Source organism: Pteropus vampyrus, unplaced genomic scaffold (assembly GCF_000151845.1).
Source record: "Pteropus vampyrus isolate Shadow unplaced genomic scaffold, Pvam_2.0 Scaffold79, whole genome shotgun sequence".
In the NCBI taxonomy this organism is placed as follows: Eukaryota; Metazoa; Chordata; class Mammalia; order Chiroptera; family Pteropodidae; genus Pteropus; species Pteropus vampyrus.
In genome coordinates, this window is record NW_011888860.1 from 4,514,082 (window position 1) to 4,530,518 (window position 16,437).

Consider the following 16,437-nt stretch of genomic DNA (forward strand, 5'->3'; position numbering starts at 1 on the left):
TTTTATTTTAAAATAAATTAAATATAAAAGGTAAGTTGATTTAAAGAAAATTATTCAGTATATAATAGCAATATGAGGATATCAATGAGAATATGCAAATTATTTAAGTTTGGGCAACATTGATTTATATGAACTATTAGGAATCATTATGTTCATTGCATTTCAAGGTAGCTCTTAAGTTCATTCTTTAACAGAGGTGACAGTTCCAATTACTGGTGTTATCAAGTACTGTCATAATTTATAGTAGCTCCAGGAACGAACTAAACAATGCAAAAACACAGCTGCTACTATTGCCTTCCTCTGCACCACATCCTGGATTTTCCAGAAAATCCCATGGGAGTTTGTGGACTAGACACTACGTGTCATATACAAGTCTCATTTTCTTTCATCTACTTAACCAGAGCTCTGCTTCCTGCAAGGTAAACATCTGTTGAAGTCGTAACCTGAAGATGACGGAGACATTAGGGTGTTCCGGTTGTAACTTTTTTCAACCTTCACTCCTGGCCAAAACTTTCCCAGGTTTCAATGCAAGCAATTTTACTGCCCGTTTCCTTTCGGATGCGCTAAAATATTAGCGACATCACTGACAACGTGGGGAATATATTTAGCCTTCCAGATTTTAAAACAACTGTAATATCACTTAGCCATCTAGTTGGAGGGAAAATCCCACGTTTAGCTAAGAGCACAATTAACATTGCTTGGGAGCGCTTCCTCTCATGTGTTTTCTTAACACCCTTGCGCGGAGGCACGCTAACGTCAAGACGTTTTGCGACGTGCGGACGTCGGCGTGCGGTGCTGCGTCTCCAACCTTCCGCCGGAGCGGCTAGTTGCGGGTTGTAGTCCTCAGCAGGTTTTCCTCTCTGCCTGGGATAGTCAGGTTGAATTTTGTTCGCCGGACCCTAGCCATAGCATCTTGGAGAAAACCGAGTCGCAGGCGATGGCGCTGGAGCCTCTGGGGACCCTCTCCTGACGCCTCCGTAGCCTGGGGGGATGCAGTTTCTTGTGGGTCCAGGCTGGTGGCGTGGACGCGCGATCACGGCATGTGTCTCTGGGGCTGCCTGTCGGATGCTGCCCTGGCCTCTCCCCGTGCCGAGCCGCGGGGCTGCTGCCCGCTCCAGGGCTCTGGACAGTCTCCACAGCTCTGCAGAGCGCAAGGTGACACCCTTCCCCTTTAGTTTCACATTAACTACGTATTAAAACTTGGGAGGGTGCACCTTGCGAATTTGGAGATGTGAAGGGTTTCCTAGAATTACCTGTGAAATCAGGTTACGATTTTGTAAAGGAGGCGGAGCTGAGCGCGCGCGCTCCGCTGGGGTTTCAGAACTCTCCGTTGCTCACCTGTGACCTTGTCCAAGTCACTCCTGAGTTTCCTAATTTGTAATGTCAGTAACTTAATAATTCATGCGAGTCACTGATCTAAGCACTTTGCGTATATTACATTACTACTCCTAAAATCCTACTGAAGAAGCTTCTATTTGCATTTTCCTGCAATTTATTAGCTGTATGCTCTGGTCAGGGAAGCTTGACCTTCCTGTGAATGTTTCTTCGTTTATTAAATGAGGTACTAATAAAACCATCAAATGCTTATTTATGAGCATTACACGATGGAAGGCATAGAACTGAGTCTAATACTTAGAATATAAGAAGAGCTGGATATGCCTTAGCTTCTTTTTATTATCGTATTTTGCATCAGTCAAAGCAAACTTGTATAACTCTGACTATTCTTGTGATTGGAGAAGGTAGGGGTGCAGCACTGTAGAAACTACTATATCTGTTAACTACGAAGAGATAAGTTAGATAGAAAAGTGAAGTAATTGCAAGTTATGAGTAACTGGAGAAAAATAAGACTACATAATATTGACTACATAAAAGTTTTGCCCTTTTCTAAAATGCCTGTAAAATTTAAAATGAATTTATGTCGTAATTCAAATTTCTTAAATATGGTGCAGTTTTGTATCTTTTGAATAAATGACAGGGGAGAAATCTACAGGGCAAACAAATTGTTTAGTTTTTTCCAGAATTTCTTTCAGTATAGATTTTATTGGAAAAATAAAATGTTTATAGAGTCCAAAAAACTGACATGTTTTTCTTGAATATCAACTTTTTAGCAGTTTTTGTAATGAATCTCAATAAAAACTAAAGATGTGTGCAACTAAAAATTAGAATTTACATTTTAAAGTATTTTTGAATTTGAAGTTGGTAAATAAGAGCCTTTTTTTGCTGATGTGATTTTTTTCTCTCTTTAGAGAAGTTGCAAGTAACAAAATTGTATCTAATTTAAACTTTTGAAGGCTCTGGAGCACAGGGTTTTAAAAGACCTGACTTTGGTGATTAAATGTATTATAGAGGAAAAGGATTTTTTTTTTCTTTTAGCTTTTCTGTCGCTTTTTGCCTCAAGAGGTTTTGTTAAACATGGTGTTCTAAGGCAGTTCTTGAGTTCTAGGTATCTTGTGTTCTCCATTCCTGAAAATAAATTCAGTTCCCCATAAGTGGTGGAAATATTATAAGTAGTGGAAATATTATAAGGAACTTTTATTTAGCTGTATGGTCACTTTTGACAGTGAAACTGATGTATTCAATGACTCATATTGTAATTCACTGTAGTATGAGTTTAGCCATACATAACTTTGTCAGAGGAATAACATAAACAATATAAATGCTATTAGTGAAATTGTTCAAAGAAGGCTAAAAGAATATTCTTTGAATTAGTATACTTATTTCACATTGTGCCAGATTTATAACTTATAAATGTAATATTTCTCACCCCTTTCTAGGAAAAAATTGACATGTCTAGATTCCCTGTTGAAAATATTAGAAATTTTAGTATCATCGCACATGTGGATCATGGCAAAAGTACTTTAGCTGACAGGCTCCTAGAATTGACAGGTATTTTCATTTTATATACTTAATTGATGGCAATGAGTAATTGATAATTACTTTTATCATGCTTTTTGCAATTTGGTTTTAATTTTATGTGCAGTATTGTTTCTTTTTAAAAGCCCTTAGATAAATCATGCATTTCTATTTAAAGGGACAATTGATAAAACAAACAACAATAAGCAAGTTCTTGATAAATTGCAAGTGGAACGAGAAAGAGGAATCACTGTTAAAGCACAGACAGCATCTCTCTTCTATAATTGTGAAGGAAAGCAATACCTTTTAAATCTCATTGATACACCAGTAAGTTTAATATTAATTTTGTCTCCATTGTTAAAGTCAGCCTTGTATTAATAGTATAAACAAATCCTAGTTTAGTTTTTGAACCGATATTAGACACCTAACTTTGCTTTTTGTTTTCTCATTGTTCTTAGGTTAGTGTAAATTGTTTTACAAATGTGGGCTAAACAAAAGAAACCTATTAACTTTTTTCCAAGTGGAGTCAATAGGTTTGCCATAACCTAAGCTAAAACAATTATAGCTAATATTTAGAGGTATCGATATTTTTTGTTTCTCAGGGCCATGTTGATTTTAGTTATGAAGTATCCAGGTCACTGTCTGCTTGCCAGGGTGTTTTACTTGTGGTTGATGCAAATGAGGTATGTACTTTTAATTGTATATGATGTAACATACTATTTGGTTGTTTCGAGAGGTTATTTTTTAAAGTGTTTCGAAAATAGAATTTTTATGTTTGATAAAAATAAGATTTATTGTATCACTTAACCAAAGTTATATGCTTTGGTCCTGTTAATTTGACGTTATACTAAAGCATTTTGTGAAATTGACTTGTTCATCTTTTAAAATTTTTTATCTGATCAGAGGAATTATTCAATTGTATTTTTGTCGAAGTATGTCATATTATATATCCTACCAAAAAACTCAGTTTTTAAGTTTTTAATCTCAGTTTTCCATATCAATTTTTAGGAGAACTTGAATGTAAATCTTTATTTTTGAGGTCTTTTTTGGATGATTTAAAGGTAATAATATGTGACGTGTTAAAGAAACATGTCAATAACATTACCCATTTATTTTGTGGTATAAATATAACCATAAAAGCATGTTCAACAATTGAACATATAAGAACTATGATATACTATTTAAAATAAAGCTTTTGATATGTTCACTTTCTCACAAACTCTTCATCTAAACCCCAAAATGTTTTATTTGTTGTGTTAAACTTTCCCTGATTCTGTCAGAGAAAGTCAGTCTACCTTATATATGTAGTACTGGGTTTATAAACTGCATCACATGACTCTATTCTTTAGTAGGCTTTGATGACCTTGAGAGTCTTTGTGTCTCTAATGCTGAACACAGTTCCCTCCAACAAATGCTTCCTGAACTGAAATAAATTTCACAGGGAATAATCCAGATCCATGGAAGTATAGATGCTGTAGTTTGCCTTATATTCTGCTTTTGATGAAGATGTGTGGTATGATCTTGAATTACATGTTTTGTGACATGATAGAATGAGCCTCTCAGTATATTGTGTTGATATTCCAGGGTATTCAAGCCCAAACTGTAGCAAACTTCTTTCTTGCCTTTGAAGCACAGCTATCAGTGATTCCAGTTATAAACAAGGTAACAATGAGAGAACAATGCTATTTATTACTTTCTAAAAGTAAATTTAGTGTTTGAGTATCAAGTGTGCTTTTTTTATATGAGGGAACTTCAGCTGTTTATTAAATATATTGATGAGATTTATGTCTTTGAATTGCACGTGATGGAATTGTAACTTCCATACCCTTGCATGTAGTTGAGAAGATAGTTTCTCTGAATTACATGGAGTGATGGAAGGCTGTTTGTATAGGAAAGGTATATGTGCAGGGCAGCTAGCATATGTCTGTTACGCTAAACTACATATAGGAAACGAAAAGGAGTTTGTGATCTAGGAGGAAACAATGTAATATAACATGAAATATAACAGTTAAGTGCTAAAGTGAGCACTGTGTATAAACTGTAACTTTGTATTTTATATTTTAAAATTAATAAATTAAAAATTTTAATTTAAAAATCTGCATTGCATTGTTATATTTTTTGGTATTGGGGTTAAGTTTAAAAGAAGCAGGATTGCCCATAGGTAAGACTGTTTTTGTAAACTGTACCTAACTTAAAGTCAACTTATATGGTGTTAATTAATAAATTGTTATTGAACTTTTCTACTGCCTTGAGTAGCTTACTGCCTAAATTTTTTGCATGCTCTTCTGTCTTCCCTGTTTTTCAATGGCCATGCTTATTAAAATTGTATTGACTATATATGTCATTTTAATACTTTTGAAAGAAAAATCATGGATAGCTTTTAGCTATCTCCAAGTACTCTTAATTAATATTTAATACATTTTATTTATTAAGTTAAGACATGATGAATTGTTTTTTTAAGATAGATCTGAAGAATGCTGATCCTAAAAGGGTTGAAAAACAAATTGAAAAGGTGTTTGATATTCCAAGTGATGAATGTATTAAGGTAAAATACCTTTATTTATTTATTTATTTTATTTATTATTATTATTTATGCCTACAACACTTGGCTTCCTAGGTGGTCTCTCATCGAAGTACTAACCAGGCCCGTCCCTGCTTAGCTTCCAAGATCAGACGCCGGGCTTGTTCAGGGTAGCATGGCCATAGACCATGGACCGTGGCTCCACTGGGGCGCGAACCCAGGACCTTCTATGTGTAAAGCAGACGTGCTAACTGCTACACTAAAGAACCATGTCCCTTTTATTTTTTTTTAAGACTTGATTATACTTTTTAAAACCTCAGATATTTGGCCTAAGTGAAATTTCATAGTTTTTGATAGCCCATCATTATATTAATATTTTTAATAGTTTTACAAAGTTCTTTTTACTAATACTTCATTTGATCTTAACCCAAATTCCTTGTTACATGGTTAGGACAGACAGGAATTATTCTTGTGATACTGTTGAAAGAACTAAGGCTCAAAGATTTTGTCAGTTTTGTCAGTTAAAATTACAGATCTATAGTTAGCTAATTTGTCAGGACTAAAATGTAGGTTTTCTGCAACACATTACAATATTCTTTTTTGTATGCCATTTTGCCTCTATGGAAATATTCTCTTGAAGAGCAGGTCCAAACTAATTTTAGGGCATTTGTATGTTGGAATTGACAAAGACCTTTTTTTATTTTTTATTTTATTTTATTTTTTTATAAATAGCTAGCTAGAGTAATAATCTTAGGAAACAATATATTTTATTTACATCCAATTAATACTATTTTAAATTTGAATTTTTAAATTTGCTTTTCAAATGTTGGTTTGGGCGTTAAATAGCCACAACCACACTAGGCTAAACTATGCTACATGCTTATGTAGTAAGTATGTCAGAGCAACAGTATGTTTAGATTACACTTTCAATCTTGTTTGATTTTTGAAAAAACAACTTTCAGGTGTTGAGTACTTTTTGTCTGTTTACACTTCACACAGTAGATGATTACATACAACTTGGTAATGACTGAAAAGCAATAATTTTTTTTCTTAGATACACATACACACAGAATTTAATGGTTTTTAATATGAATGGGACGTTATTATAAGGCATTCCTGGAATTATGTTTTCATAATTTGGATTATGTTATATTAAAGTATAATTAACTATTCTGATTTTAATACATCTTTATAGAATTCATTTAGATACTTATTTGCTTGTTGCAGCTAGGGACACAGCAATGAACAGACAGACAAGACCCCTATCTCATTGTGTTTATATTCTACTTGGGGGGTGCAGTCATTAAATAGTAAATAAAGAAGTAAGTGTAGTGATTATTGAATGAGACAGATGTCAAGGAAATTCATTCAACAAATTGTGTTTTCAGGTAGAATACCATAGTTAACAATGGAAAAGTCTTGTTTTTCAGAGAGATGCTGTGGTACAGACTAACTTAGAGAAGGTCTCTCTGATGAGCTAAGGCCTGAAGAAATGAAGAGTTGGGAGAAATGCATTCCAGGAAGAAGAAAGAGCAAGTGTAAAGGCTTGGCATGTTTGGCAAGAATTAGCATGATTTAGGGACAGAAAGCAGGCAAGTTAGATGAGATGGCTTTGGAGTAGCCAGAAATCAAGTCATGCTGAGACTCTTGCTATATACTAAAGAGTTTGAAAATTATTCTAAGATAATAAAGGATTTTAAAGCAAGAGAGGAAATAAACTGATCATTCAGGTTTCCTTATAGAGAATGTGTTGGAAAAGAGTAAGAAGAGATAGGGGAAACCAGCGTGCAGTAATAACTCAGGTGCAAAATGGTGGTGGCTAAGTATATGATGGTAATGTTGGAAAAGGGGACAAATTTGATGTATATTTTATAGATGTAATAGATTTGTTGGTGAGTTATATGTAAGGAAGTGAAATAAAAGGAAGAATCAGGAATCTTTAGGTTTGAACAATTAATTGAATACTGGTGTTAATATGGAGTGGACCTGGAAAGGAACAAATATAGGGGGAAAATAAAAAGCTCTGTTTTGGGCATAGTGTCTACTATTAGAAATGTCTACTACATGCCCAAGTAGAGATAGCGCATAAATCTACAATTCAGGCAGTCACAGAGAGAGTTGGTTCAGAGATAGATACTGAGAAGTTATTAGCATGTTGTTTATTAACAACATGAAGTTATTAACATGAACCATGTTAGAGTTGGTTCAGAGATAGATACTGAGAAGTTATTGAGGCCATAGAAATGGATGCAGTTTCCTAGGAGTAAAGTATAGATAGAGGAAAAGGTCCTAGAAGTCATGTTACATTATTGTCAGTTTTTACGGTGTTTTGAGTAAGAGTTTAGAGAGAGTAGGATTCAGAATAGAAGTGTGGAAGGATTGAATTTTCAGGGAAGTGGGAGTACTCGTTATAACAAGAGAAGGCAAAGAGGTTGTGGGTATAGGTGCAGATGGATTTATATGTTTGGATAAGGGAGTTTTTGATGTTTTCTGTTTCCTTAAATGAAATGAGGCAAAGTTATCAACTGAGAGAATTCTCCAGAGGAGAAAATGTAGATTGAAGGAAAGTGGTGTGAATTATCTTACTGAATAGCACTGTGAATTTACTAGGGGACATACCCTGGGAGTGCCAGGAAGTGTTAACTACATAGTGAGACTTGTGGTCATGAATTCACAAGAAACTAGCCAGACCACTTACTTGATTTTTCTCCACTAATGTTAAACTGCTCTGGTAATAAGCATAGAAAAGGCATATAGTTGGATGCATTCACAGTTGAGATTTTACCATCTGCTTATGCTCTTTGAGAGAATAGAAAGCAGTTGAACAGTGATCGTAAATAGTGGACCTTGGAGTCTCAGCTGAGAAAGAAGCGGGCAGGGGACTAATGAATAATGAAAAAAAGTATTCCATTCAATGGATTAGAAATGGTGATCTTAAAGGATTGTTGCAAACAAGTTACTAGAGTCTGGAGCAGTGGTTCTCATTAGGGGTCAGTTTTACACCCAGGAAACATTTGGTAATGTCTGGAGACATTTTTTGTTGTCACACTGAGAAGTGAGTGCTACTGGCATCTTGTGGATTGATGAGATTTCATGGTTGCTGTTAAACATCCTACAGTGCACAGAACAGCCCAAATGTCCTTATTGCTGAGTTTGAAAAACTGATGTAGAGGGAGTTTAAAGGGTAAGAGGTGGTATTCAGGTAATGGGTTTTGAAATCAAGATTTCAGAGACAGTCCAATTACTGATGATGACAAAGGTCAGTCATGCACATGAGTTTTGAGTCTTTTGGCTTGCTTTTTTCAGTGAGAGAACAATAGTAATTATGTACTTTATAATTAGTGTATGTATATTGCTTAATCTCTCCACACAACAACCTTGAGATTTAGGCAAAATAAGAATAATCACTTATCAGATGAGAAACTTGAAGCATGAAGAAGTATGCACAGGTCAAAGTCTACATTCTATGCAGAATCATGATTGTTAACCTAGAATTTTTTAACTCTTAGACCACTGCTCTTTCAACACCATAATCAGAATGCTTTTATAATTTAATCCAAGAAACACAGAATCACCTAACTGTATTGGAAGGACATTTGTCAATACACTATATGCTTTGTGCTTCCTTTTACTATGTTCAAACAAATTATAACTGTTAGTTCTTTCTTTTTTCTGATCATAAAGCTTCATCACTAGAATAGAAGAAAAGTAGAGCTTTAAGTTTAAATGTTTGTTTTTTTCACATGTGCTCCCACTTCTTTTTTATTAAATTTATTGAGGTAACATTGGTTAATAAAATTATATAGGTTTCAAGTATACAGTTCAATAATATATCATCTGTATATTGCATTGTGTGTTCACCACCCAAAGTCAGATCTCCTTCTGTCACCATATATTAGACCCCTTTTACCCTGACCTACCTGCCTCCTGCCCCTCTTTCCCTCTGGTAACCACTAAACTGTTGTCTATGTCTGTGAGTTTTTGTTTGTCTTGTTTGTTTGTTGCTTTTTAGTTTTATATCCCACATACGAGTGAAATCACCGTACATATATATTTTTAGATTTCTGCTAAACTTGGAACAAATATTGAAAGTGTTCTTCAGGCAGTCATCGAAAGAATACCCCCGTAAGTATTTTGCTATTTTTATACTGTTCATTAATCTTTAATAGTACACAGACCATCCGTTTGATCTGTTATTGTGGCTTATTCAATATGGGAAATATACTCTTGTGGCCAAGGAGAATAAATTTTTAAATTTATTTTTAGTAATATATGGAGGGCAAACACAGTACAGGGAAATAAGAAAAAACGAGAATAGGGATCTCCTCTTAACAATCATTGTAAAAAGAGACTTGAGAACATTGACTGTTCTTTGCTTTAATACTGAACAAATATATTTCATCAGTTTTGTAAGTAATTTTAAAAGTCATTTATTTAAAACATGAGATTGAATTAAAACTAATATAGAAATAGGCATTGTATCTTATTTTAGAGAAAGATCTTTTTATTTTGGCTATCAGTTATCAACCTTTCTTAAGTACTAGAATGTATTAAGCATAATATTTGAGTTAAAAAAAGGCATTTTATTAATATTTTAATTTACTATGTGTGTATTTACTTTTTACTTATTTTTAATAGTCCTAAAGTACATCGCAAAAATCCCCTGAGAGCTTTGGTATTTGACTCCACTTTTGACCAGTATAGGGGTGTGATAGCCAATGTAGCATTGTTTGATGGAGTGGTTTCCAAAGGAGATAAAATTGTATCTGCACATACTAGAAAGACATATGAAGTTAACGAAGTGGGAGTTCTGAATCCTAATGAGCTGCCAACTCATAAACTGTAAGTCATCTACATTAATAATTAAAATACATTTGTATGTGTTTCTGTTTCATTCTTTCTCAACTTGGTATACTTCCAATGATCCCAATGTGATGACTTAGAAACAAAACAAAACCTAATTATTTAATGCAACTATAGAGTGAATGCTCTTTTAAAAAGAATCTCATGTGTGAAGGACAGTAAAAAGATTTGATATCTTTTTATTCCTCCTGACTAGTTACAACTAATTTTATGATCTGGTACAGATTGGATTCTGTATGTATTTGATGAGACAGTGAAAGAAATAGTTCCCTCGCCTATATCCATATCCATATCAGGTATCATTTTGACAATTTTTTTATGATTAGATTTTTCAAAATAAAAGTGAAGAAAATTTGATAATTCTTTTCTTTAGTATAGAATTCATGGTAAAACTTGGATTAACTAGAATTCGTGGCCCATGGGGTTAGCAAGGTACTGTGTATTGGAAAAACTGAGTTCTGAGTTTACTTATTAATATTTGAGGGCCTACTCCATCAGTACTTCAGATACTGATGAGATAAATTATCTTGGGCAAATAGTTGGAGCTTTCTATCCTCATCTGTAAAAATTAAGGTATTGAATCAGGTGACTGTATTGGTCACACTTGATAGTTTAATGTCGTATGTCTGAAACTAGAATGTTTTGCTCACTGCATTTTTTTTATCAAGTCATAAAGTATTTTAATTTTATGCAAATATTTCTAAAGTCTGTCTGTATTCTGCCATATATATCGTATACCAGCTGTTACTACATGTCAAAACAAGAAACTCATACCTTATACTAAATGTAAATTAGTTTGTTATCATGTAGGAAATTTACTTAAAAGAAAAACAGAATAAACATTACTCCGAAATGTTGGGATTTGCGCTTTTCTTAGAACAGGAACATCAGATATAAGTCAAATTTGTTGAGAGTTCACATATTTCTGCTTGGTTAAAAATTAATCTTGTTGTTTCTTTTAAAGCACATTTGTAACACAATTCATTGATAAAATAGTGTTTCACACTACATTACAAGAATTGTTTTGTTTCTGCACTTACCAGGTTCACTATGTTTACACTGTATTTTACAAGCTGTTGTTTAATATGCAAAGGTGGGCAAAGTCATTAAAAAGGTCTTAGGCTTGTTGTATTGTAGAAGTCCTTGGTTATGAATTTTAAGGCATCGTATATTCTTTTGCTGCTAATCCTTAGAGTTGAGAGATATGTAGCACTTTCAGTTTCATGAGGTTTTTGTTTGGAAAGTGATCATTTCTTGGAAAGGTAGAGCTTATTGTGTATGCGTTTGAAACATTAAAGCAGTAAATATTTCCATATAATAATTTTATTTAGATATGCAGGACAGGTGGGCTATCTGATTGCTGGGATGAAAGATGTCACTGAAGCACAAGTAGGAGATACATTATATTTACATAAACAACCAGTGGAGCCCTTGCCTGGGTTTAAATCAGCGAAACCAATGGTATTTGCAGGTGAGGAGCTCACAGATTCAAAGGATGAGGGCCAATTTATTCTGTAAATTAAAATAAAAAGTACTAGAAATACTCATTTTAAATAACAGCTATTTCTAGGATACTCTTTGTTTTGTGTGTGTGTGTGCTATTTATATGTTAGCCAATTTCATATGTATAGTAAAACTTATGTGGGAGATAATTTCTAAAAATTTTTTAGGACTTCATAAGAAACAGGCTGTTAAGAAACAAGCTATTTGATGTATAGAAGAGCATACTAATATGAATTTCCCAAATGGTCCCTATATTTGATGTATTTTTCTAATTAGAATGTTTTTATTACTGAGTACCTCCCCCTTAGCTGGCTTTTCTTTAATATTGTGTTGTAATAGTGTAGACATGGCAGAGAATGTTGTCACCTCACATATGTGTAACTTCACATCCTTTTACTACTGTGTGGAGTTATAGATATTTGAAAAATAAGACCTATTTGAAGGTCATCATGTTACTCTGTGAAGGATATCCATCCAGACCTTGTTTTTCTCCCTTTAGTATCTCTTATTAGGAATTATAAACTTTGTTTATCTCTGCCTTTAGGCAAAGTTAGTCCTTTGGATTTGGAGTTCAGAGGTGAGGACTTCAGGTGTCAGATAAAAGAAAATCTAAATAACAATAACTTCATAGTTTTTGTCAGGGAATTAAAAAAAGCAAAATTTATCTTTGTCTTTAATGGATAATCTGCCCTAGAGAATTACTAACTAATTCAGTGTAGTTTTCATTTATACTCCTATTTTTTATCTGCTAATGCAGTTTCATTTGTGGTTGCGGAACGTCTTCCACTTTTGTTTCTTGAAATAAACAGAATGTATTTTCCTAGGTCTAATTCCCATCATTCTTTTTTGTTTTATCTATATTTTTGCAAAATCATAAAAACACCACTTGGAATATTAATCCAGTGTACATTCATTAAGGGTATGAAACTTTCAGTACACTTTGAAGTCAGTGTAACTTAATATTCATAGTTTTTTTTAGCAAACCAGTATTTTGTTGAATAAAATATAGGGAAGTTATTAAAAAGCTAAATGATTGATTTTGACCTTGGAAGCATTGCATATTTAGTTCTTTTCTTTAGGCAGCTTTTCACATGTGATAACTAGAAATTATTGTGTTCTCAGGAATGTACCCTGTAGATCAATCTGAATATAATAACCTGAAGAGTGCTGTAGAAAAACTGACTTTAAATGATTCCAGTGTGACAGTTCATCGGGATAGTAGCCTTGCCCTAGGTGCTGGCTGGAGGTAAGATTCACCTACATTGTAGGTTTTCATTTTTATTGAAAAGTAAAGTTTAAATGGTTTATTGCTCCTGAACATTTCTGAGGATAAGTTCATATTAGTGTGAAGTGAAATAAAACAATATCTGCCTATTTATTTCACACTGTGGAATTCATATCCAATGGGTAAGTTTTGTAGCGATTTTTCAATAGAATTCCAGTGAAACATTTGAATCTTAATGAAATTATGCCAGTATTCAATTACGATGTGAATTGCTTGAATAACTCTTTATTCCACCCTTTCCTCACAAAGTAAAAATATATTCATCAAAAAAAATAGAGCCCATGGGACAGAAACATTTTGGAATTTGGCTTTTTCTCCCTCAGATTGGGATTTCTTGGACTTTTGCATATGGAAGTTTTCAACCAGAGATTAGAGCAAGAATATAATGCTTCTGTTATTTTGACAACCCCTACTGTTCCATACAAAGCTGTTCTTTCATCAGCAAAATTGATAAAGGTACTGTTGTGAATCAGGAACAAGGAAAAACTATGCTTGCATGTGTGTGTGTGTGTGTGTATGCGTGTGTGTGCAGAATGCAAGAGAACTTTTTGTGTACCATTAGCTGACTAGCTGTTAAAGCTAAAGATTTATGCAGTATTCTTCTTAACTTGGTAAAATCTCTACATTGTCATTACTGGTCTATTACTGAGGGTAAAAAGTAGCATTAGTAATGAAAATGCTGTTGAAAAGCCAGCATAAGGACGAAGAATATATTTTTGGTTATAAGTAATTTATTTTATAAAAAAGTGAAACATTCATTCCTACCTGGCAGTAGAGCTGTAGGAGAGTTTAGATTTCAGGTTAATGATAAAGACAGTATTCCATCTAAGTGGCAATCTGTTAATTTTAAACAAATGTTAACTTTGGCATTGATAAATATTTTCCAACAATATTAACTTAGGAAAGTTATTATAATGCTTTATAAAAGGCAGATTAAATTGTAGTATTACATCATACTTTTCTAAATGGTACATGAAATGCGTTTACTAAATGTCAATAACCAGAATATATTACTTATTATAATTTTTATTAATGTTAAATGAGTATAATTGGAGGGTTTTTTTAATCTAAAGCATGTTAAAATAATATTAGAATATTAGGAATTCTTTTTATTCCAATAAATTCAATAACAAAATAAATTTAACATATACTATAAATTGAAAGCAAATTTTAAAACATGGTAATTATTTATTAAGACTTTAATTATTGGTGATTTTTCTTATTTTTAGGAATATAGAGAAAAGGAAATTACAATCATCAATCCTGCACAATTCCCTGATAAATCAAAAGTAACAGAATATTTGGAGCCAGTTGTTTTGGGTACAGTTATCACACCAGATGAATATACTGGAAAAATAATGATGCTTTGCCAGGTATAAATGTAATACAGTTTAATAGAAAAGTAAATTTTAGTTCTCTCAAGCAGTGGTTCCCTGCTCAGGTTTTGAAAGATTTTTCTCTGTGGAGCACACTGAATTTATAAGAAGTTTTCAAAAAGAGATACACACACATAGATACTTATACTTTAAAATTATTTTTATTTTAAATTAAAAAAAATAGAGCCAGAATTTTGATCATCTTTGTTAATTTACTGAATGGATATTTTTGCACAGAGGAAAGAAATTTGATGCTTATTTATCTTGAGTAGCTGAAAATATACTTTCTCTTAGCCTTTTTAGGACTTGATATTGAATACACATAATTATAATGAGATACCTTTGGGAAGTGTTTCCCATATTGCTTTAGTTCTCGCCACATTGTAATCAGTGATTTATTACAAAATCATTCCAAAATTGGATATAATCATAATCCTCAAAAATACCTTTTTGAAATACTCTGTCATGTATTCAAAAGAACTCTCAAATGATGGCTAGTGGACATGAATCTTAATTGTTATCACAAACTAGATTATAATTTTGTTTAGTCACTTACTTTCCCTGGACCTAAGTTTCTTTATTTGTAAAACAAGAAATTAGAACTTTGACTTTATCTGTAGTTATATTTGACTTATTTTTAAATGAACTACTCTATAATTAAAAAAGATAAAATTGTTAGATAAAGGATTAAAAGCTTTGGTAGGAAGTATATTGTGATTGAAATACAAAATGGTTCTCCCTGTATTATAAATATTGCTTGCAAGTTTTTACTAGGCAATTAATAAGTATTCATTTTGTAAACTCTTTATTAGGACTCATAAGGAAATTTTTAAGTTGGTAATTGACATCTTTATATTTTAAATCATTCGAATAGGCTATAATTAAACACATTTTTTTTCTGTCTTTTTTAGGCTCGAAGAGCAATTCAGAAGAATATGGTGTTTATTGATCAAAATAGAGTTATGCTTAAATATCTCTTCCCTTTGAATGAAATCGTGGTGGATTTTTATGATTCTTTGAAATCCCTGTCTTCTGGATATGCTAGGTAAAAATTTAATGGGAAATTCAGATATAGGGACAGTTTTTTTAAAATACTGACTAGGAAGAGTATCTTATCTATCTCTCTTTGTATTCTGCATAGTATTTAATATGATGTCTTTCATATAGTAAATGCTTAATTATGTTTGTTGAGGAAAGAAAGGATTTTAGCAACACTTTAGGAAGTAATCTTTTTTTTGGCATATTAGTATCACCTTGTGACCTCCTTGCTTAAAACTTTTAGAAAACATTTGCAACTCTAGGCACCAGCTTGTTTTAAAATTAAGACAATAGTATATTTGTTCTTATCCATAATTGGAAAGACTTGTAAGCATAAGTTAAACTTGTCTATTTTGATGAGCATTGTAAGCTTTTACCATATTGTTAATATTAATAGCTGCCACTTACTAAGTGCTTATATGTGCTTTGCTAGGCTCTTTTTTGTTTTATTTTTATTTTTTTTATTAGGGTTATTGGGGTAACATTGGTTAATACAATTATATAATTTTCAGGTGTGCATTATAATTTGACATCTGTATATTCTATTGTGTGTTTACCACCCACAATCCAGTTTCCTTCAGCTACCATGTATTTGATCCCCTTAACCCGCTTCACCCTCCCCCAACCCCCTATGTTTGACCCCCTTTATCCCTTCTACCTAACCTCTCCTCCCCTACCCTCTGGTAACCACTAGTCCATTGTTCATGTCTATGAGTCTCTGTTTGTGTGTCCTGTTCATTTGTTGCTTTTAGGTTTATATTCCACATGTGAGTGATATCATTTGATTTTCAACTTTTTCTGTCTGGATTATTTTGCTTAGTATGATTATCTCAGGGTCCATCTATATTGTCATAAATGGCAGTATTTCATCTCTTCTTATGGCTGAGTAATATTCCATTGTATATATGTACCACACCTTCCTTAGCTAATCTTCTGTCGTAGGACACTTCGGTTGCTTCTGTGTCCTGGCCACTGTGAACAATGCTGCTATGAACATC

The 16,437-nt window shown here is 33.0% G+C and overlaps 1 protein-coding gene and 1 long non-coding RNA gene across 3 annotated transcripts in view; both read left to right on the top strand.

Moving 5' to 3' along the window:
- Window positions 1-787: 787 nt before the first annotated feature.
- GUF1 (GUF1 homolog, GTPase) overlaps window positions 788-16,437 on the top strand; it is a 25,014-nt gene continuing 9,364 nt past the window's right edge. For both annotated transcript variants that reach the window (XM_011362801.2, XM_011362802.2), the window contains exons 1-13: window positions 788-1,155; window positions 2,775-2,886; window positions 3,032-3,180; window positions 3,456-3,536; window positions 4,438-4,515; window positions 5,315-5,398; window positions 9,435-9,499; window positions 10,013-10,216; window positions 11,569-11,708; window positions 12,863-12,986; window positions 13,349-13,481; window positions 14,255-14,398; window positions 15,313-15,446. In XM_011362801.2, the coding sequence (XP_011361103.1) occupies window positions 991-1,155; window positions 2,775-2,886; window positions 3,032-3,180; window positions 3,456-3,536; window positions 4,438-4,515; window positions 5,315-5,398; window positions 9,435-9,499; window positions 10,013-10,216; window positions 11,569-11,708; window positions 12,863-12,986; window positions 13,349-13,481; window positions 14,255-14,398; window positions 15,313-15,446 (1,613 nt within the window). In that variant the 5' untranslated portion in view covers window positions 788-990. The remainder of the gene's footprint in view (window positions 1,156-2,774; window positions 2,887-3,031; window positions 3,181-3,455; window positions 3,537-4,437; window positions 4,516-5,314; window positions 5,399-9,434; window positions 9,500-10,012; window positions 10,217-11,568; window positions 11,709-12,862; window positions 12,987-13,348; window positions 13,482-14,254; window positions 14,399-15,312; window positions 15,447-16,437) is intronic.
- On the top strand, window positions 5,597-7,654 carry LOC111741509. The gene is made up of 2 exons (XR_002781013.1): window positions 5,597-7,531; window positions 7,601-7,654. It is a non-coding gene; the product is annotated as an uncharacterized LOC111741509 (long non-coding RNA).